This window comes from Anabrus simplex, chromosome 12 (genome assembly GCF_040414725.1).
Source record: "Anabrus simplex isolate iqAnaSimp1 chromosome 12, ASM4041472v1, whole genome shotgun sequence".
NCBI classification, from domain to species: domain Eukaryota; kingdom Metazoa; phylum Arthropoda; class Insecta; order Orthoptera; family Tettigoniidae; genus Anabrus; species Anabrus simplex.
The window spans coordinates 8187692-8211731 of record NC_090276.1 but is presented as its reverse complement, the minus strand read 5'-3'; the positions used below and the strand labels follow the sequence as shown (position 1 = coordinate 8211731).

The 24040-nt window shown below is 40.5% G+C and overlaps 1 protein-coding gene across 1 annotated transcript in view; it reads left to right on the top strand.

The window, feature by feature from the left end:
- The first annotated feature begins 708 nt into the window (after positions 1–708).
- Positions 709–24040, top strand: part of LOC136884391 (probable glutamate receptor) — a 37419-nt gene continuing 14087 nt past the window's right edge. Inside the window, exons 1-4 of the mRNA XM_067156528.2 lie at positions 709–921; positions 6712–6953; positions 15465–15676; positions 18028–18245. Of these exons, the coding sequence (XP_067012629.1) occupies positions 709–921; positions 6712–6953; positions 15465–15676; positions 18028–18245 (885 nt within the window). The remainder of the gene's footprint in view (positions 922–6711; positions 6954–15464; positions 15677–18027; positions 18246–24040) is intronic.

The following is a 24040-nucleotide window of genomic DNA, read 5'->3' as shown; positions in this document are numbered from 1 at the left end:
GCATCATCTGGCTTCGTTCAACTGCACTCCATTACTTTTGTTTTGGACATTATTATTTTCATCTTGTACTCTTTACCCAAGACTTCGTCCATACCATTCAGCAACTTCTCCAGATCTTCTGCAGTCTCAAATAAAATAATATCATCGACGAATCTGAAGGTTTTGATTTCCTCTCCTTGGATTGTGATTCCCTTTCCAAATTGCACTTTGATTACCTTTACTGCATGCGCTATGTAAATATTGAAGAGGAGGGGGGAGTGGACAGATTGCAGCCTTGCCTCACTCCTTTGTGGATTGCTGCTTCTTTTTCGAAGCCCTCGATTCTTATCACTGCAGACTGATTTTTATACAGATTGTAGATAATTCTTCGTTCTCTATATCAGATCAGCAGAACAATTTTTTGAACACTCTGCAATATAAGATCTAAACCAGCATGTTTCAAACAAGCCGAAGAAAGATTTGGAACTACTCAACATTAAAAAAGAACAATCGCAAATAGAAAATAATCTAGGAGAGGAAAATTTTCAGAGAAAGCCAAGAAGAAAGTAGGCAGTAAATGGACGGAAGAAAGAAAACAACAACACTGACAAAGGATGAAAATGTTTTGGAACGACGAGGAAAAGAAGACTGCTTCATATGGTCCCAAGGTGGCCATAATGAATGAATGAATGATATTAATAACAAGTTATTCGAGAATGGCGCAAAAATATGAGCAATGAAGGTGTTGAGAATGGGATCAGAGTAGGTCGTAAGAGCAAGAACCTAACAAATGATTGTTTAGCCTTCGCGGACGATCTGGCGATATTTTCTGGTTTACTTGACACAGCCAAACACCAAATAAACCAACTTCAGGTACAAGGGGCTAAGGCAGGCATACCAGAGTTCATAACAAACATCAAGACAGCTCTCAGAAATCTACAGGTCAGTTAGGGCAAAGTAAAACGGGCAGAAAAATTTAAATACCTAATGTAGGTGAGTGGGTAGAGCGTAATATTTCTGAGAAAGACGCATTCAAATCAAGAATCAACAACGGTCAGTACCTTTCAAATCCAATCTCAGACATTGCTATAGGGTACAGTAATTTTATCTGAAGCTCTATATTGCAGCAGAATGCCTCTGCATGAATAGGAAAGGTTTGGCAGAACAACTAGAAGCCAAAGAAAGGAAGATTCTTAGGAAGATCTTGGGTCCAGTAAAGGAAAATGGAGAGTAAAGGAGAAGGCACAATCATGAACTACACTGCTGTTTGGAGAAAGTGAAACACTCACGAGTAGGGAATTTGATCCAGGCCCTTATTTCTAATCCCGGAATTTCGGGATTACACTTGGTCAGTCCCGAGATCATGGGATTATCCCGGGATTGAATGTTACAAATAAAAAATAAGAAAATCTTACAGAAATCAGCTGTTTATTCAGCAAATCGAAATTTTCACAAAATCAACATATTTTACGGTAAATACCTAGCTAATCTAATCACTCTAACTAATCAGACTTAGAGTCAGACTAACTAGATTTAAAATCACTCAGTCTCTACGTTAAAATTATTCTGTTCCAAGAATCAGTGAGATCTCTTAAAACTTACATAAATTAAAAAACCTTAAGTAACAAAACTATGCAAATAAACTTTGGAAATTAACAACAATCTCTTTGAACATAGACTAAATAGACGACTTTCATGTAACAACATAATAAGTAGGTAGAAAGTTTCTTAGCAAAAGGTATTTAAAAATAACATTAATCAGTCACATTTCACATTTCTCGTAAATATAAAGAAAACTAATTTAATAGGAACATTCTACTTTGAATTGCGAAAATGGGATCTGAGAAATATCAACGCGTCCAGTGTCTCATCACCAAGCCTGCTTCTCAATTTGTTGCACATATATGCAGCTGCTGAGAAAGCGCGTTCAGGTTCGATGGAAGTGTTGGAGGAATCGTTAGTAAATATTTATAAGCCTTCTCTAGGTTATAGCTCCGAGTAGAATTAGGTTCATTTCATTCTTAACAAATATGGAAAATTCATTTTCATTTAATGCTGCAGGAGACATAGTTTTCATGCTGTTTTCTATTTCCAGATGAAGCTTTTCTTTGTGCATCAAATCACTTTTTTCTGTATTCGTAGGCTCGACTTGCATATTTTGTTCTTCCTCTTTGTCATTGTTTTACCATTTAATCTCTCAATTAAAGAAACAATCTGTTTTTTATCAGGACTTTGCTCCGAATTGAAAATGTACGCTGGCAATTTTCTCTTTCTTCAATGTCTAATCCTGATTCAAGATTTTCGTCATCATCATCATCATCTCAGTCTACATCGTGGAGCTCAGTGGACTCATTTTCTGAAGTCGGTATACAGGGTAAACTTTCTTAATAAAGTAAATCGGAAACGGCTAAGTGAATGTCATGAGCAAAACAAACTTGGTGCTCTGTATTGACAAGTTTTCCGACTTTGAGCATGACATTTGGACCGTCGTTTACGATTGCCACGATTTCGCTGCCCAGTGAAATATCAAACTGAGAAAGGCGCTCTTTTAAAACATCAACACATGTTTCCGCTTTCAAAGATGCAACAATACTCCAAAAATCCAAAACCTTTTCTCGGAATGAATATTTACGTTCATGTACCTTTTGTTAGAAGTCGATGCCCATTCATCAAAGCTCAAACTAAAGCGCTAGCCTTCAGTTTTTAAAACAGTTAATTCAGCTTTTATATGCTTTTTAATTCTGTAGCTCTAATTGACGACACGCTTACGAACGTTTGAAGCAGCTTTCGGTAAATCTGAATATCCTTTTGATAATAATAACGCTCTCAAATCTTTTGAGGTTACAAAGACACTAAAAGGAAAGCCATCTAAGGTCGCCATTCGCACTAAAACATCGTCTAAAGTAACAATCATGTCAATCCCGAAAATCTCGCGATCCGAAAAAATTAATCCCGAAAACTACGGGATTTAAAAGCGGTCGGGATCCCGGGATCGAATACTCTACGTCACAAGCAATGGTCTGAAACACGCCAAAATCAGAGGACTTGTAGAACAGTGCAACCACAATAAGTGATTTAAATTGCAGAGAGGTGGCGTGCACATGTGTAACGCAACGCACAGTCGGTGCGGAGCCGTCATACTCAGTGGAAACGTGTACGCAAGTGCCAGATTACGCCTCGCCGACATCACGAGGTGGAATATCAGCGGGTGAGTGCGTTCCAACGGGGCAGAATGATTGGGCTACGGGAGCTCGGTCTGTCGTTCCATGACATTGCGGCTCGTACAGGTCACGCTGCTTCGATAGTGAGGCGTATGTGGAACCAAAGAGGGCCGTACACAGCGCCGACAAGATACTGGACGACACAATGTGACCACAGCGCGAGACGACCGCTATCGTGTCCCCTTAGCCGTAACGGACAGAACAGCTTCGTCCACAGTGTTGGAACACTTCAGCGGGTGTGGACATGTCTGCCTCGGCGGTTCGACGCCACCGTGGTGAGCGTCATAGCGAACAAACGCCAGGAGTGATGGTTTGGCCCGCCACTGCCAATAACATGTGATCTTGCCTCCTACATCTTGAGGGCAATCTGAACAGCTACCGCTACATCAGGGAGGGTTTACAGCCCGAGGCACTGTACTTCCTGCAGGCCGTTCCACACGCCATATTCCAGCAGGATAATGCTCGGCCGCATGTGGCGCGGAATGTGCAAGCCTTCTTCAAAGAACGACTTTCCTGGCCAGCCCGTTCGCCTAACATGTCGCCCATCAAATATGTCTGGAATATGGTCGGTGGGCAACATGTTCGTTCAGGTCCTCCTGCAACCACTGCCGATGATTTGTAGACGCGCCTACAAACCGCGTGGTAGAGTATCCCCCAGCAGCATATTCGGGCGTTCTTTGATTCCATACCACGACATCTAGCGACTCTGATTGCAGCGCTTGGTGGCGCTACGCCGTACTGAAGTTCCACAGTCACAGTGTATGTACATTTATGTCTTGTCATGTCCCTTATCTGTCGAGTAAATTGCATTGTGATCACAGCTCTCGGTCTTGATGGTTCACTTTATCCAAACAGCAGTGAAAATAACAGATACTGTTAGGAAAAGAAGGGTTTCTTTCTCTGGTCTCTTAACACGAATGAGACCCGAAAGATTGTTTGACTCGAAATCTTTGCCTACATTCTGAGCAATGAAACTAAAAGCGCCTGGTTCACCGAGGTGGAAAAGGGTTTACAGGAATTGGAGATCTTACGTGATGACGTCTCGTAACGCGACCCTAAACCCTTTCGTGGCCAGTGGGTGATATAATTCCCACATTTGATTTGTGCTGATACCTGGTGTGAACATCATAAAATCGAGGGAAAATTTCTGCTCGGGTACATTTGCAGTTTCTAGGTTGGTGGACGTGTTTGTTTACATGTGTGTAGTGTAATGACTGCCAGGAGAGCGCATTTTTGGGAAATGAAGTGATTTTCTGCACCAGAAAGATGGATATTAGTAATTCTAAGCTATTTACGTTATCATAAATTATTCTGTAGTGCTTCAGACATAGATTGAGCATATATTTGTCTCAGTATGGGTAAATGAATAGGATTTATGTAAAGGTGAAACACAGGAACATAAGTTCTTCATATTGCCATGATTATTCATCTCCAGAATTATTTTGTTATTTTACTTTATTTCATTTTACTATGTTGTTGAGTTCCAGAAATTCCATGAAAAGTAAAATGTAAGGAATTAGTAGCTTGTTTCATGACAAATAAATGTGTTCAGATTACCTTTCCAATATATAATTGTGGATCTATCATTCGTTTGGCTTTCACTTTGTACACCCCTTATTCTGCCTGAAATTATGGTTACAGCTGTATTCAGTGTAAATTAGTTATACGTATGTGTGGCATAAAATGAATGCTCATATTCACATTCTATGTCCTGATTTTTGTGTGCTAGCATTTGCTTATTGGGAAGTGTAGTTCCCACATTTGTTTCACTTAGGCATACTGACAGCCACTGGGATATAGCCTCTCATTCTTTGACATTCCATCACTACAAACATATGTTTAGTTCCCAAAAATTAATTTCTTAAATATTTTGGCCACGAAAGGGTTTTAAAGAAAACCTAAAATGAAGCCAGACAAGACGTGGACCGAAGAAGGTTGTCTGTGTACTGGGTAAGTAATAAAGCTTAAGACAGAAAACGGGTGAAATAGCGTGGTCCATAGCTGGCCGAAACGAACATAATAATAATAATAATAATAATAATAATAATAATAATAATAATAATAATAATAATAATAATAATAATATACAAAATACGGGGACATCACCCGAGTAGACAAATTCAAATACCTGGGTGAGATCATCATGAAAAATGGACTGGACAAAGAAGCACTTCAGGAGCGAGTACGCAAACTGGAAATAGCCTACCAAACATCCCGCACAATCTACAACAAAAAAATGCCTTTCTCAAAACACCAAGGTACGTCACTATGAAACAGTTCTGAAGCCAGTAGTTCTATATGCAGCCGAAACCCTGTCTCTAAATGCCAACAAAGGACTCCTTGAAGAACTGGAGAAAAGAGAACGCAAAATTGTGAGAGGAATCTTGGGATCAAAGTACGGAAATGGAATCCATCAGAAGAGATCCAACAAGGAAGTCTAGAGCAAAATAGAGAAAATTACCGACACAATCAGAAAAAGACGGGCACGATTTTACGGTCATCTGAAAAGAATGGACAGAAGAAAGTTAACTAAAGAAATCTTTCACTTTTTTGATTCAAACCCCAGAACCACAATTCCCTGGTTTAGAAATACCAAAGAAGACCTGCAAATGCTACATATCTCAGCTGAAGATGCCCTTAACAGAGATCTCTTCCGCAAGAAAATATTGACGAACGGGCTAAACCGAGAAGAGCAACCGAAGAGAAGACACGGTGCCCCCTTGGACAGAGGAGCGTAAGCAGGCCCACTCACAAAGAATGAGGGAAATTTGGGCTCTAAAGAAGGCCAAGTTCAGTGTCAAATGCAACAAGACTTAACGTGGTCCTTGATGGCCCCAGCGAATTATACATAATTTTTTTTTTTTTTTTTTTTTTACGAGGGATTGTGGAAAATCTTCAAAAGACACTTGTGAAGGGTCCGCACTCCACAAGTGTGTGGGATTCTTACCCACTAAAAACCACACACCCTTTTCCCACGATGTGTATCATCACCCCGGAACCGCTCTCGCATTACTTCAGGGTGATATCGTGCTTTGTCTTTCAGACGTCTTCTTTCTTCATTTCTCCTTTACGAACGTTCGTATGCTTCCAAATCCTTCTTCTTCTGACGAAGGACATTCTCCACGTACACTGCCACGCGATCCCAGGATTCCTGGTTTCGCAGCATCACCGAAATAATATTATCTGCTGTCAATTCTCCTAGTTCAGTTTCCACACATCTTCTCTGAATCGTCCAATGGCCGCATACAAAAAAGGTGTGAAATACGTCGTCAATGTCATCACATAATAATAATAATAATAATAATAATAATAATAATAATAATAATAATAATAATAATAATAATAATAATAATAATAATAATATGTCTGGCGGTAAAGATGTATTAAAGAGTTCAGAAATTATATGTTCACAAAGTTTTATGTGCACTTAACCGTATAAGAATTGTCCAGCAAATAGATATTTAATTTTACACTTTCCTAAAACACGAAGATATTCGTAAATTGTGGACAGCAAGTGGTCGAAGAGTTGAAACCTGAGCCTGTAGCCCTCACAGTGTTTCTGCCAACTGATTGCAGTTTGAAGATCGTCCAGGCGGAGAACAACAGGTACGGCATCAAACACGTGGACGGGCGATGGGACGGAGCGATCGGGATGGTGCTCGATGGAAAGGTGAACATGACTATTGCCATATTCGATATCAACGCGGCAAGATATCGAGACGTGGGCTACACTGATCCAGTCTCCAAGTCAAGGTGTGTAAAACTCTTCTAGGACATGCACATGATTGATTAACAGGGAGTGATTCTTGACCTTCGCGGAAACTAAGAGGGGAGGCGGCGAAAAGTTACCAGCAATTTTGCTGATACCAGGGCGGCGATAGAATGCGCAGACAGGTAGCGCAGCGAGCATGGTTAGCTGTAAGCGTACGGAGCACTGTTACAAATCGTGCTCTGGACTACGGGATTAATGATTTTTTCCTATTTTTGCCTTCCTCTCTTTTTGGTATTTGTTCATTATTTCAATATATTCCCTCCTTCTTCCTCTTCTTGCCTTCCTGTCTTCCCGGTACTTCTTTAAATATGTTCCCTCCTTCTTGCTCTTCTTGCCTTCATTTCTCCCCGGTATTAATTTAAGTATTTCCCCTCCTAATTGCTCTCTTTTCCCTCCTTTCTTCCCGGTATTTCTTTAAATATTTTCCCTCCTTCTTGTTCTTCTTGCCTTCCTGTCTTTTCGATATACATTCGTTCATTAAATATGCTCCCTCCTTCTTGTTCTTCTTACCTTCCTTTCTTCCCGGCATTTCTTCAAATATGTTCCTTTTTTCTTGCTCTTCTTGTGTTTCTTTCTTCCCAGTATTTCTTTAAATATGTTCTCTCCTTCTTCCTCTTCTTGCCTTCCTGTCTTCCTGGTATTTCTTTTAATATGTTCCCTCCTTCTTGCTTTTCTCGCCTTCGTTTCTTCCCGGTATTTCTTCGTTCTTTAAATATGTTACATCCTTCTTGCTCTCCTTGCCTTTCTTTCTTCCCAGTATTTCTTTAAATATGTTCCCTCCTTCTTGCACTTCTTGCCTTCCTTTCTTCCCGGTATTTCTTCGTTCTTTCAATATATTCCCTTCTTCTTCTTCTTCCTCCTCTTCTTCTTTCCTTCCCGATTTTCCTGTATTTCTTCATTCATTATCTATGTATCCTCATTCTCTCCTTTTCTTGTCTTTCTGGCTCCTCAGTATTTCTTCGTTTTCTCAATATATTCCTCCTTCTTCCTCTTCTTGCCTTTCGCATTTTCCAGTATATATTCATTCATTTACTATGCTTCCTCCCTTATTCCCTCTTCTTGTCTTCCTGTCTTCCCGGTATTTTTTAAATATGTTCCCTCCTTCTTGCTCCCCTTGCCTTCCTTTCTTCCCGGCATTTCTTCAAATATGTTCCTTTTTTCCTGCTTTTCTTGCCTTCCTTTCTTACCGGCATTTCTTTAAATATGATCCCTCCTTCTTGCTCTTCTTGCCTTCCTTTCTTCCCGGTATTTATTCGTTCTTTCAATATATTCCCTACTTCTTCTTCCTCCTCTTCTTTCCTTCCCGGTTCTCCTGTATTTCTTCATTCATTTTCTATGTATCCTCATTCTCTCCTTTTCTTGTCTTCCTGTCTCCTCAGTATTTCTTCGTTTTCTCAACATGTTCCCTCCTTCTTGCTTTTCTCGCCTTCGTTTCTTCTCGGCATTTCTTCGTTCTTTAAATATGTTACAACCTTCTTGCTCTCCTTGCCTTTCTTTCTTCCCGGCATTTCTTCAAATATGTTCCTTTTTTCCTGCTTTTCTTGTCTTCCTTTCTTACCGGTATTACTTTAAATATGTTCCCTCCTTCTTCCTCTTCTTGCCTTTCTAATTTTCCAGTATATATTCATTCATTTACTATGCTTCCTCCCTTTTTCCCTCTTCTTGACTTCCTTTCTTCCCGGTATTTCTTCATTATTTCACAATGTTCCCTCCTCCTTTCCTCCATTCAGACAGAGTTCCTTTGCTTTTCCTCTTTCTCGCGTAAATTCCAAATTCCAAAATACATTTTTCTGGCAATATTCCTTTTTAACTTTAGCTCACAACAAAACAAGTAATAATAATTCGTTCGCCCCGACTCTTGGTCCGTACGTGTAATGTTATGTACGGTCTACAAAATTGTGTACTGAAATGTACCTTTAAGGTAAAATAATCTTTAGTACAACACAATGAGTAAAAAGGAAATTACAGTGTGTTCAATCATTCATGAATTATCTGCTGTCGCGCAGGTGGCAGATTACCTAACAGTCGTTTACATTAAATGCTTTCAACAACTCGGAATTTATAAAACATTTCCCTTTAAAAATTTATTCCAGTCCCTTATTTCTCCTCCTATAAAAATATTTGCCCCATTTCGTCCTCCTAAATTCCGACTTTATTATTTCTACATTTAAAAACACCACTCAAACTTATTCATCTACTAATGTCATTCCACGCCATCTCTCCAATGACGTCTCGGAAGATACCGCCTGGTAGAATAGCTCGTCTCCTTACTTCCAAGTCTTCCCAGCCCGAAGTCTGCAACATTTTCCTAACACTCCTCTTTTGTCAGAACAAATCGTGCTGCTTTCCTTTGGGTCGTTTCCAGTTTTTCTCCTCTTCTGGGTGCCATACACTGGAACCATACTTTAATTAGAGTCTTACACGCCCTCTCCTTTACATCCTTACATACCTTCATAACTCTGTAACCTTTTGGCCCGGTTTCATCAACGAGGGCTAAATATACTCTAACCCTGGGTTTGTGAACTTAGGGTTAATATTTTAACTCATTCTTACAAGTCACGCATTTCACCAAGCTATTTCGGCAGAGGGTTAACTAACACGGTATTAACCCTCGTCGTAAACAGCTGCCGTACCGATCAAGGAGGCAGTGACTAAAAATCAGAGATTATGAAGAGACTTCTTGCGGGATTCTTTTGTTTATTTCTTGCGCGGTATTTCGTTTTCTTCCTCACTTCCGTGGTAGATAATATTCTTTCGTGGTCGTGATAGAAATGATTGCAGTGATCGAAAAATGGAAGAAGAAGTTCAGAAGAGAAATAGGGTCAGGGATTTTACTGCATGAAAAAATTACTTATTGATTTAGCCACCAAGTACCAAAGCGTTATAGAGTGTAAGAAGACAAACGGTGTAAAATTAAAAGAAAAAGAGGACACATGGGAAAAAGCAACAGGCGAATTTAATAGCGTTGCCCACGTTACAGGCCATCTTACAACTATATAAGGGTTTTTGAGGTTAGAATCACTGATTATTTGGCAATTGACAGAAGACTAACCCTTCTTGTCTCCGACCATTATATGAAATGATCTTGTGGTATAAAACCTTAATGCAATCAATTCCTTTAGTACAGGAGAGAGGCCTGTTTCGGTCAGTTGTGTATTCTAACCTCTCGAGAATTTCATCGACGACTTTACTGACAACAATCTATACCTCTTCAGAACTTGTTCCCCAGGTAGATGTTGAAAGTCGTTGCTTTTTATTATAGGCCTATTTCTGTTAGGAACACCATTTAACAAATCTAAATAAAGCAACTGTGCATCAAACGTATAATTTACGTCGGCCATTTTGCATTTAAACTCGAGTTAACAGTTTAACCCAGGTGAAAGGAGGGGTTAAGTTAACTCTGGCCTTATACTAGAGTTAAAATTAACCCTCCTTGATGAAACAGAATGAATAGTCAAATTCAGAGTTAAAACTGTAACCCACGTTGATAAAACCGGCCCTTATGTCCCATTTACCCTCATGTGGTTTGCAACTCATTTCCGTGATTTTACTCCTCTGAATTGAACAGGTCTTAGTTTCTTTGTGAATATTTCTGACGCAAGTTATACATGTATCTTGATACATTTCGCCGTTTCGAAATAGTAGAGAATTTTACAGTGACATATTCCAGATGTTGACAACTTTTGCCCAACATCAAGTAAAATTACCGGTAAACGGTTGACCCTATCGAAAAATGAACTGCATCCTGTTTATTTATTTATTTATTTATTTATTTATTTATTTATTTACTTATTTATTTATTTATTTGAGAAACCAAAACAGCGAGAAGCCGAATTACAGAGTTCCGCAATTAAAAATATATTTACAATGGAGTAGCAAAATGCAAACATAAAAAAATTAAGTGAGAGAAAAATGAGGAAAAATCATCTAATTTTAAAAATAGAGGAACAAAATTAAAAACTAACAAAACTGTAGAGACACAACAATTAACAATAAAACACAAAGGCAAAAGAAAAGAACGAACAAAATTAAGGATTGAAAAGAAAACGAAGAGAATAACTTACAGCTCTGCACAGCAAGATGATTACAGGTATGACACATAAGTAATGGTATAGTACAGTAAAAAATAAATATTGTATTATGTACAATAGAGGGGAGAGCAATGAGAAGAAGAAAAATGAATATGATGAAAATGAGCTAGGTTAAGTTAAGGAAGAATCGATTAAAGGAAGCATACGAAGAAAAAACGTCCAAGTTCCCGTCAGAAGATAAAGAGTTAAGGAGGTTCTTTGAACGAGAGAGAGGCAGAAATACGGAATAAGAAGGGGTGGATTTATCCTGGTTTTGCGAGTTGGGACATGCAGGGAAAAGAAGGATTCAGGTTCAGCAAAACCAAATAAACCGTTAACATCGTTATATAGGAATCTAAGGTCGGCTACATTCCTGCGAACAGATAACGGGCGAGTGTTTAACTTATCCAGTATCTGATTGCTGCTCAAGTTTCAACAATCAGATACTCTGGCTCTAACAATGGCACAGGAGAATGACTACACGTGGCCAATGGGCCCTTAAAGTTATCCAAGAGGAACTGGTAAAGCAACATGTCACTGTTTTACCACAGCCTCCATACTCACCTGACCTCGCATCATGCAATTTCCTCCCTTTTTCCCCACTTGAAAGCATAATTACGTTGTCGTAGGTTTCATTCCGCCGAGGAGATCAGTATCGCCATAAGATCAGTCGTATAAAATATTTCTGCCAATATATTTCAGCAGTGATACCAACAGTTACACTCCCTGGCAGGAATAATTGACGCACCCTAAAAGGGGAGATGTAAGGAACTGAAAGGGTATGGGATGTTATTTCAAAATTGAGTCAAATTTATAAAGAACTTGGCAGTACGAGACCAGTATGACATTGCACACATTCTGTCCTGGATGCATGAACTGATTCGGTTGGGTAGTGTGTCATAAAGTCGATGAATCCTCTCCTGAGATAAGCCGGCCACAATTGTCGTAACTGGTTTTTGATATCCTGGATACTGTCACTGGCACGGAGTTGACGTCCGAGCTAGCCCCACACATGTTCTATCAGGGACAGATCTGGGGATCTTGCTGGCCACGGGAATACCTCAACATCACGCAGACAGCTCATAGAGATACGTGCCGCGTGTGGAAGAGCATTGTCCTGTTGAGAAATAGCGCCACCATACTGTTGCATGGGAAGTAACACATGAGGGCGCAGGATATCCGTGACGTACCGTTGTGTCGTCATAGTTCCCTCAATCAATACGAGCAGTGACCTGAAGTCATACCAGGTTGCTCCCCACACCATGAAGCCAGGAGTATCAGCGCTGAACCTCTCCAAAACATGGGAAGAATGGGACCTCTCCCCAGGTCGCTGCCATACTTCCAGACGATGGTCATCCTGGATAATGCAGAACCGCGATTCATCGCTGAACACAATGCGAGGCATTGCACAAGGATAGTCTATGCTTCCCGGTCATGGCACTACTCTAAATGTAGCCGTTCGTGTGTAGTGTTGAGGACAGCCTAAGCATGGGACGGTAATATCCTAGCCCGGCTGTTGTTAGTCTCCGACCAATGGTGTGGGATGACACATGATTTTGCAGCGAGTCGATTACTTGTTCTCGAACGGCAGGCGTAGATGTGAATGGCTTTCCATGTGCTTGGTGCAAAATACGGCGATGCTCCATTGTGGTGGTCAGACGGAGTCCACCAGAACCTTGACGAGGAGAATGCCGGCCCTCACGTTCCCATGCTGTCTAACATCGAGCCACAGTCAATTCAGAATCCCCATAAATCTGGATGTTACACGATTCGACAAGCCGGCCGAATGGAAACCCACAACAAGGCCCCTTTCAAACTCTGTCAGGTGATGAATACGTGCCATCTCCGTGTGCTTCACAGTGATCACTCAACATCTGACACTGTTCATGCTCCGTACATACCCTACCAGGCCTCGTAACAATACTAGACACGAACAACACTAATGCACTCAGGTGGCCGTTCAACATGTCGCTGATTTAATCATTTAAATATCCACCGATGGTCTGTACAAGTACGAAGTTACATTGGCATCCGACCATTTATTTTGGGTACTTCTGTTTGTAAGTTTTTCGGTTTTCCACCAATGTTGACGGACCTGCAAAGTGGCCAACGGTGACTGTTTTCTGGGACGATGTGGAGTCATGCATGTGGGCGCCAGTCTAGTATAAGGTGCGTCCAAAAAGTTCAGTTAATAATATTATAATACAAAGAAAACAGAACTTACAAAAAATAACTTCAACCGCCTTAGAAGTTCTTTCTTTTGGCAACGTGTATACAGCTGCTGGAAACCGGCAGGAAATACGTTTCTTGAAATTGATCCAAGCACCGTCTTTAATGTCTGATAATTCAGCACAATTGACACTCCGGTACGAATTCCTGGTAGATCATGCAATTGCTGTTGAAGAAAGGGAATCATGCGTCTTGATCCTGGACTTTTGGAGGCTACTCTTTTTGGGACGCGGGGAACCAGGTGACCACCATGCCACTGATTGTCTCCGGATCGAACTGGTAGCACTAGATGTCATCGCTTGTGATGGTGGTTTTGAGAAAAGATAGATCTCGCTAACCGTGTTAATAGAATCTCCAGCAGTTTTTATCCGTGTTGCCTTGTGCTCTTCAGTCAATATGCGCGGCACAAATGCAGAACAGATCTTTAGCTTGCCCAAATTGTTATGAATTACGGTGTTCACACTGCCCTTGATAATCCCAAGCTCCTCTGACATCCTTCTCAAAGGCAGTCGCTGATTTCGTGTCAGAATCTGTCGCACTTGCTTGATGTTTCCTGAATTCTTGCTTGTTGACGATCGACCCGAACGTAGCATCCTCAAGTGTTTCGTGTTCATCCAGAAAGCGTTTGAACCAGTCGTAAACAGCTTTCCTCCTTACTTACACCAACACGCATGCGTTTCAGTCGCCATTTTTCCCTTATACCTAACAGAACGTTGTTTATGCCTTGCTCCATTGCACTATGACATGACACTTCACGCTAGACCGGCCACAGCAGACAAAACAGCTTCAGCTACGTGTGTTAACGCTGCGTGGCGCTCCTGGAAATGTTTCTATTCACACATTACCACTGAAATATCGGTCCATCCACCGTACTTTATAGACACACTTTGCACGTATGCATGTATATTTGTATGTTTGTACGAGGATCACCTGAAAATAGCAGAACAAATTTCAATGAAACTCCGCAATATTTTAAATTGGATTAACTTAGATGCTCAGGTAATAGACATTAAGATATTTAAAGGAGAAAGGGGGCTAAACGCTTCTTGAAATGGATTCTTGCCGATATTTTAAACACGGTCAGCTATATTTACTTTGAGTTCCAGTTTGAACATTTAGTATTATTACAGCGTTGCTTATAAAACTAACCCTGACTGATATAATTACGAATAACTTAGGAAATTGTATTTTTATTATAATTTTAAAGCAGTCGATTTTATTTGGAAATTTAATTAAAATTTAATTTGAATTATATTTGTCATTACAACTTTTTACATATTAAGAAGCGTGAATGAGATAATTTTTCACAAATTGTTGATGATATTAAATCTGTGCTGCAGCTGTTCGGCAACAAGGCAACAGGTGTTCTGGGAGTCAGTTGCTGAAAATGACAGAATATGACCAGTTGAAACTACTCCAGCCTGCTACCTTGTTTAAAATAAAATACACGAGGATTGTACCTTTAATAGTGTCAACTATTTAATTACAACTGATACAAAAGAGATACATGTTACCAAGTTTTATAGGCTCCAGCATTGTGTACAACCCGTTGTCAGTGATGTGGAAGTCGTAGGATACCTTCAGCAGCACCTTAAGCCTTCAAATGGGGACGCCAAAATATGGCAAAAATGCGTCGGTTAGGTCGTCCTTGCCAGTGAAAAGAAGCGCACGCTGTTGCCACGTTACTGGACACTGATCGACTCCACAGATTCGTGAGCTGGTCCGAGTCACCGGATTAGCGCATACGACTGTGCTTCATATTTTAAAGGAACGCAAGGTCTTGAGAAAAAAAGTTGAAGACTTTTACCCACTGTGCCACTGTTCTGTAAGATAACGCTGATCCCCCGCAATCCTCCTGAAGACCTTGATGACACTGTCGTGCTGTACGACCAATGGCACATTCAATTGCATTCGCTTCAGAACTGTTCCAGAGATTCGTCAGGCAGTAGAAATATCATCACAACAGGTGCTGCTAAAGATATCTTACAACTTCCCACATCGCTGGCAACGAGTTGTACACAATGCAGGTGACTACTTTGAAGAGCAGTAAAACTTGGTAACATGTATCACTTGTAATATTGCCATTATTAATATTCCAACCTTCGTATATCCTGAAGTCATCGTTTTTAATAAAGTGTTATGTTCGTTAGAATTGAAAAGAACTGAAAATGATGTTTCTTGTGTTCTATTCAGAGTAGCCGTCTACGTTCGGAGGGATTATGACACTGGTTCGAGCTGGAAAATATATATTTCCCCTTTTAATGGTCATCTCTGGCTTTGTGTAGCTGTCTGCATCGCGCTCAGCACTTTGTGTCTAGTGGCCACGCAGTTCTGGAGAAGTGAAGAATACACTGCGACCTTCAGCGAGATGGCGCTGTCCGCGTGGGGCATGTTCTGCATGCAAGGTAAGGATCAGCAGTTACGAAATTAGCGCTAGTGTTACTTAAACACTTGACTGGCACACAGGAAACCGTGGCCATGTCATGGGTACGAGTCCAGCAATACATCGCGTGTTTCGTAGCGTCCACAATGCTCTGACTACCGGTAGCGGCAAAGTGTTGGGGCAAAAAATTATACAAAAACAGACAGTACCCGGGTTTGTGGGATATATCGGACGCAGGTGGAGGTGGGGGTTATATAAATCAAAATTGAAGAAACAAGATACAAAATGGTAAGTTTTTTTATGCTCTCTGAGAGAATTTCGAGAGAGAGTTCAAGGTTGGACCTTTATGTTTTCTTATAGATGTAAAAGATACGAGAAAATAATTATAATCAGAGTTAAGGCTTTTTCCAGATAATGTTATTCTGTATAGAGTAATAAATAAGTTACAAGATTGTGAGCAACTGCAAAATGACCTCGATAATGTTGTGAGATGGAAGCAGGCAATGGTATAGTTAGGTTGTGAGTTTCACAAATAGGAAAAGTCATCTCAGTTTTAGTTACTGTGTTGATGGGGTGAAAGTTCCTTTCGGGGTTATTGACCTAGGTGTATCCTCGCGTACACTGCGGAAAGAAGCCGCGCAAGTGTAAAGTATGTTGAAGTACGTTCTCAGGACAGGGGCGAAGTATACAACATACAATTGTATGCTTCAACGAAGAGGATACCGTGATGGTCATCTTCTGATAACTCGGGAGAATAGTAAGACTGATGTCAAACAGACATTAAAACGTTTGTATGAAGCAGTGATATGATAACTCATCACGGAACACATAGTGGAAGGAGGATATGCACATGTAATGTAAGTTAAGAGAATTTCAACGGGGGATAAGCTCAAGAACTTACAAGAAACGTCTATAACATTCGGAGAAGAAGCTATGCAATAACGAAGAGTGCAAGTTTACACAAAACCAAGCACAAATAAAAGCCACGGCAATATGGTTTTTATCAGTACAAGTTATGCCATGACGTATCGCTGCCCACCAAAACACCAAAATCTTCAGTAACACCTTCTGTACAGTACGAAAATAATAGGACACACATAAATCCTGTGCAATATACAACCAACTCTCACTCAATACAAGTACGCACTGATTAAAACCTAAAAACACACGTAACAAATGAAATGCTGTATGGCTTTTAGTGCCGGGAGTGTCCGAGGAGAAGTTCTGCTCGCCAGATGCCGGTCTTTGGATTTGACTCCCGTAGGCGACCTGCGCATCGTGATGAGGATGAAATGATGATGAATACGACCCATACACCCAGCCCCCGTGGCAGTGAAATAAACCAATTATGGTTAAAATTCCCGACCCTGCTGGGAATCGAACCCGGGACCCCTGTGATCAAAGGCCAGCACACTAACCATTCAGCCATGGGGACGGACACGTAACAAATAAACACTGTACACAAGTGAACTGCCAGTGGTTCGCAGAGTGAGGAACTAAACGATGCTTGTACCAGAACAACACAGAAAAAAATGAAGGCAACGAAGCGAAGGCTGTTCCTCACATTGTGCTTCCTACCTATGAATATATTTATGAAAAATAAAATGTTATGTAGTTATTTTAATAATTCACGGACAGAAACGCCTCATCCTTTTTATCTGTCTTTCGTAATACATTACAAAGAGGAATTATGGGTGCCTCAGAGGGGGTGTGTTCACTCCTTGTAGGTCCGTAAGAGCAATACTGTTTTCTGAACGTGGAATGAGTGAAATGTATCATATTCAAAGTGAAGGGCAGTGAAGGTGTAAAATGCAGAAATTATGTGAAAGAGTTCGGTGCTTCCGTAAGCCTACTGACGGAACAATTCTCTTTTGTAAAGCATCGGAAGTTAAGGTAGCGATATGAAAGCCATTTAATGTGAATGAATATTGAATGTTTTAACGCACTGTAGCTGTGTCAGTTTGCATTATTTAATATGTCCGCTGTATTATCGCTAATCACTTTTTTTTTTGCTATTTGCTTTACGTCGCGCCGACAAAGACAGGTGTTATGGCGACGATGGAATAGGGAAGGCCTAGGAGTGGGAAGGAAGTGGAATTCGAACCCACTATCTCCCGGATGCAAGCTTCCACTAATCACTTGTCAGCACTTAAGACCTTTAATGTTAGTAATACTCTCACATTTGCTACCTATTACTAAATTACATAAGTCATATGTTACCTCTTTTCGGTCATATTTATTTAATTTCTGGGCATTCTTGTTTGCATATTTTGTTTTTCTTTACGTCATAAACTAACGACCTCTTTCTATAACGAATGCTGCACAGTAGCACAGATCCTCTACCATCTGCGTATTTTTATATTTTTTTGACAGGTTTCACCGTCCCTTTTGGCCGATCGTCAGTACGGATCGTGATATGGGTATCATTCCTAACTGCCGTAGTGCTGACCGCCTCCTACAACGCGCGAATCATCTCCTTCTTGACCTTGAGGAAACCCAAGATGCCCTTCAATGACCTGCAAGGTCTTCTGGAGCAGAAATCCTACGACTTTGGCATGCTGAAAGGTACAGGTGATCTGCAGATCTTTCGAGTAAGTATCCTACAATGACTGAGTTACGACACATTTGAGGTATTATTTTAGATCGGGCGTCGGAGAAAATGTTCATCTGCTCTTGAAATTGATTGCCAATAAATTTGAACCTCATTTTGCGATACGTCTTTGGGTTGAGCAGCGGTCGCTTGGTTGGCAATGCCACCATGTAGTTTGGTTTGGTTTTGCGATACATCGTGAATTTTTAATTTTACAAATTTAATCAATATTTTGGAAGACATGGTGCAATCAATGTGAAGTATCACTCTAAAACTACGGCTACACAGCGTGATTTCCCGCCACGAGACAAGACGCATCTTCAATCAAGGTCGCCCGCTCGAGAATGGGATGAAGTCCATTTTGTTGGCGTGTTTTCCCGTCCAGTGTTCGGCCATACTTACGGTGTTGTGCTCTTATCTGAATATTGCGCGGGATCTATCTGCGTTCGTTTTGTACTTCCACTTTGCAAAATGGAATTAGACAGCCAATTAATAGTTTTGGAGGTACAAAAGTACCCATGCCTCAGTGGCGTATGCTGGGATCAAGACGTGGGCTACCACTAGACTTAGATTACCCCTTTTAGGTGGTTGGTTTAGTGAACGTCAAGCCTTCAGCGTTTTGAGCTGCAGCCAATAGCCAACCGAGAAGCCTGCTGCCCTGACCTCTGCTCTGCCAATACTCAACACCTGATCAGTGGAGATGGTAGCATAAGGTTTAGCAAATTAAAGTCCGGCTTTGTGGCTAAATGGATACAATGATTGCCTTTGGCCCGATAGCCCCGCTTCACTTTTCATAATCAACCCCCCTCATACTGTTAATTCCCCTGGCTTCGGGACTGGGTATTTATGATGTCTTTGCCATTCATTTCATCCTCGTTAGGTCACCACCAAGCCTATAAAGATGCCATGCACCATTATTATTATTATTATTATTATCATTATTATTATTATTATTATTATTATTATTATTATTATTATTATTATTATTATTGTTCCGAGGTATCTGTGGAACAGCAGAGGTGAAAGAAGGTGCGGGGGTGAACAGGTCTCAGGCTACGAAATTAAAGTTAATTTAAAATTTAACAAGGCTATATTTTCTTTGCAAAATCAAGAAATAACAAGCATGGCAGGTACAGAGTAGCAAGGCAACAAAAGTACAATTACAGTATTTACAGGATTTGGGCTTCGAGCCCCGAACTCACAATTCTTGAGCAATTAGCCCAGCTTTACCCCAAAACAAGTTTCAACAGAGGGGCAGAAAACCCCATTCATGCCCAGGAGCACTTGCTCCAAATTACACAGTAAAGCCTCCTCGAGGCACGCAGAACCAAATTTCAAAAGAGCAAACCGCTCTCAACGTTCAAGCCTATAAAAGGCCACACCAAACTCCACCTTCAAGTTGTCCTCTAAGGACATAAACACAGGGGTAAAATACCCAACCTACTGAGGCCTATTAAGTGAGAAAAGGTTAATTACATGGCCTCTAAAATACCAATTTGAGAGGAGGCGATCTGCACTCCTAATACATTTTGTTTAAAACCTAATCTGGCTCTAGGCCGCTAATTCAAGGGCTAATCCCATACTAAAGAGGTGACTTTAGAATGAAACAATTTACATTACGTTAAGGAAGAAACGGTTGAGAAAAAAATAAGTTCACCTCAATGCAATATGAGTGGGAGCTCGAGAGGGTTAAGCACTCTCTATCCCAATATGCAGCTTAAGAGAGAATAGATACTAAGAGTCTTTACATTTTAGGGAAAGGTTACATGGTGGAAAAGCATCGGACCTGCCCCGAGAGTTAAACTGCTGAGCTAGCAAGAAAAGAAGTTATTAAACGGCCATTACCTTGTTGTTGAACTGCTGCCCGAAGAAAGAGGCGCTTCCCGCCCCCTGCTATGTACTTTACACACCAAAAGATGTTACTGGAGTGGCGCGGAGACCCGAAAATCAGCAGTTTATATACTCTCGCGGAAAGTTCGAGGCGTTTCAGGAATGAGAACACCCGCCCACAATCATTTTATTGGCTAGGGTTAAGCAACATATCCCCTTTGGGGAAGATACCCCTGATTGGTCATAAATTAACTAAAGAAATTCGGGATTGGCTAAATTCAAAACAAGGGGAAAGAAAGGGTTAATATTGCCAACTTAAACCATGACTGCAAGAAATTTAACAAAGAACAAACTTATGAATTCAAATTTTCTCCAAAAAACAGTTCTTTCACTTCGCACTAGGGTGCACCATTGTAGTTCTTCAGTAGTGTCCTCTAGAAGAGAAAGTTCACACTTCTTACTACAGGCAAAACAAAAATACATCGAAAACGACCCAGTTCAGAAACTTCAAAATTTCCAAGTAGTGACATCTTCTGAGAAACTTGAAAATTAACGCCTTAGATAAAGTTCAGACTTCCTCCAGTAGGGGAGTTTCAACTGGCGCAAAGTTTGAATTAGCGACGTGGAGGTGTACCGCCGGTACAATTATTATTATTATTATTATTATTATTATTATTATTATTATTATTATTATTATTATTATTATTATTATTATTATTATTATTATTTACAATTGGCTTTAAGTCGCACCGACACAGATAAATCTTATGGCGACTATGGGATAGGAATGGGCTAGGAGTGGGAAGGAAGCTGCCGTGGTCTTAATAAAGATATAGCCCCAGCCTTTGCCTGGTGTGAAAATGGGAAACCACGAAAAACCATCTTCAGGGCTGCCGACAGTGGGATTCGAACTCACTATCTCCCGGATGTAAGTTCACAGCTGCGTGATGCTAACTTCACCTCCAAATCACCCGGTATTATACGTTTGGCCCTCTAAGGAGCTCGTAGAACCATTATTTAGCATTGGTATTCTTGTTCTTCTTATCTTCCCAAAACCTCCTCATCATTTCACTATGGGGCTGTCATCTTTCTTGTGTCCACGCCTTTTTTTTTTTTTTTTTTTTTTTCAAATTTCTTGCCGTCGGTTTCTTGGGTGCAAACTTGTGTGTGTTGATCTTTTGTCTACATGAAGTCCTTGTGGTTTCCAGCGGGTCAATATCGACTTCTGCGAGATCTTTTTGGGTGTCTACTAGCCAGCGCACTTTGGTTTGTCGTGTTCCATTGGTAACGAAATAGATTTTCTTGGTCAATCGTGAGTCATCCATTCGGGCTAAATGCCCGTAGAATTTCATACGTCTTTTGCGTGCCAGTGAAGTGAATTGCTCAGTCAATGAATGGAGTTCCTCCGAGCTTTTTCGCATCCAAATGCCATCTTCAAACTTGGGTCCGAATATTTTCCTCAGTATCTGTAGTTCCATTTTCTCAATGTCTCTAATGTTGATGTTTAATGATCATGTTTCAATTGCGTGGCGTGCCTCTGGGCGAACAACAGTGTTGTAGTGTCGGAGTTTGTCCTTCGTGGAAAGTGGTTTCTTGTTGTAAACGTTCCACCGACACAGATAGGTCTTATGGCGACGATGGGAGAGGAAAGGCCTAGGAGTTGGAAGGAAGCGGCCGTGGCCTTAAATAAAGTACGGCCCCAGCATTTGCCCGGTGTGAAAATGGGAAACCACGGAAAACCATCTTCAGGGCTGCCGACAGTGGGGTTCGAACCCACTATCTCCCGGATGCAAGCTCACAGCCGCGCGCCTCTAACCACACGGCCAACTCGCCCGGTGTATTTTCTTCTAGCAACATTTTGAAGAATCGCAATTTGAACTAAAGAGAGCAGATGGACGAAAACTACTCATGTGGAATTCCATCCCAACAATTTTAAAAGTCCCTAATCCACCTAAGTCTTTGACATATAACAGGAAACCTCCCAAAGAAAGAGAATTGTCTTTCAAAACAAGCAAGAAAAGTAACAGGAAATGTGTAATAGTAGTAGGCCTACTGATGTTTATGAAAATTTCCTTTTCATGTGTCCGGCTCCATGGCTAAATGGTTAGTGTGCTGGCCTTTGGTCACAGGGATCCCAGGTTCGATTCTCGGCAGGTTCAGGAATTTTAACCATAATTGGTCAATTTCGCTGGCACGGGAGCTGGGTGTATGTGTCGTCTTCATCTTACTTTTATCCTCATCACGACGTGCAGGTCGCCTACGGGAGTCAGATCAAGACCTGCATCTGGCAAGCCGAACTTGTCCTCAGCCACTCCTGGTACTAAAATCAAAACGCCATTTCATTCCATTCCTTTTCATGTAAACTACAGACAGTATCATTCTAACCCTACATGCAACGTAGAAATGTTTCACAGATATTTGAAATGCTTGTTCCTGTTCAGTTACCAATTATATTCACAACAAACAATAGGTCTATCACTTCAAACCAACAATTTATGTCCAGCTGGCCATCATTACAACAATTGTATTGATAATAGCAGTCTTATACTGTAGTGTAGTTATTATTTACAGCTAAATTTCATTCATCTTAAATGTTCTATAGAGTACATTATATGGCTGGACAAATACTTAAAGATCACAACACTCGCTTCACTCGCACTAACCAACTACTGTAATTTAATGTACCGTAGCCTAACATAATATCCTAATGTAATCCCTAAAATAGCCTAACGTAGGTTGCCTCAACTTAATAGTGACTAAATTTCCATTTCTTATGAAATCGTGTCTACCAATGGCTTTAATTTTCTTAACCATTATTATTATTATTATTATTATTATTATTATTATTATTATTATTATTATTATTATATGCATGAATAATAGGACTCAGCTAAGAGCCCCGTCGTCGCTAACTCACGCTCCCTGGTTAGGAGAGCCTGACGCCCCTTTCAGTCGCCTCTTATGACAGGCAGGGGATACCGTGGTTGATCTATTGCCCCCACCCACGGGGGGAAATCTATTTTGGGTTGTGACCACGAGGCCTTTAGCTGAGTCTTGACATTACTTTCACTATTCTAGCCCATCCGAACTCCCCTGGTGAACACTTGTTCTTTTCCGACCTCGACGGCATTAGCGCATTCGAGGCCTAGGAAGTTTTTTCATTTCCACGCACTTTGTGGCCTCCATCTTTCTTTTGCCGATACCTTCATTTTTCGAAGTTTTGGTCCCCTTCCATTTGTTTTCTTCTGATTAGTGTTTATAGAGGATGGTTGTCCAGTTGTACTTCCTCTTAAAACAATAATCACCACCACCACTTTGTACTATATAGCTGCATGGGTTATCAATAAACTAGAGTAGTTAAGAGTAGCTAAGAACATCACTCTTGTTGCATATGTGCAGAATATTTTTGCCTTAGGACCGAAAGAAATACCGCACGAATGGATAACAACAGTTACCATACATAATTTAATGCACTCAACTCAAGAGGCATTCAGTGTTTGTCAACATACTGGGGTAACCTTTTAGAAACGCAGTATCGGAAATTACTCTCTTAATAAAGAAAACGCTGAAGGTAATTTATTACAACCGTCGGTTAGTACTTTAAATACAGTACTTCAAGTTCAGTATTTCATGTACCGGTAATTATAACATGACACAGGTGCTGTACAGATTTCTATGTTTCTATCAATAAGATTACGTATTTGACAGATGATATTAATAAGAAACACAGTAAGACCAAGTTGTAAAGAAGTAAAAGAGAAGAACATGAGCTTTTCTGTTGATTCTTGTCTCTCAAAAGAGAAAGAAAGAAAAAAGAATTTCAGGCTCTGTTAATTATCTTTCTATTCAAATAACTGTGAATGTATTCATATCATTTAATTGTTATACAGTTATATATACATGGGCAGGAGATGCCCAATTAAATTCTTTATCAAAATTGCTTGGTATTTTGTTTTTATTTCAATG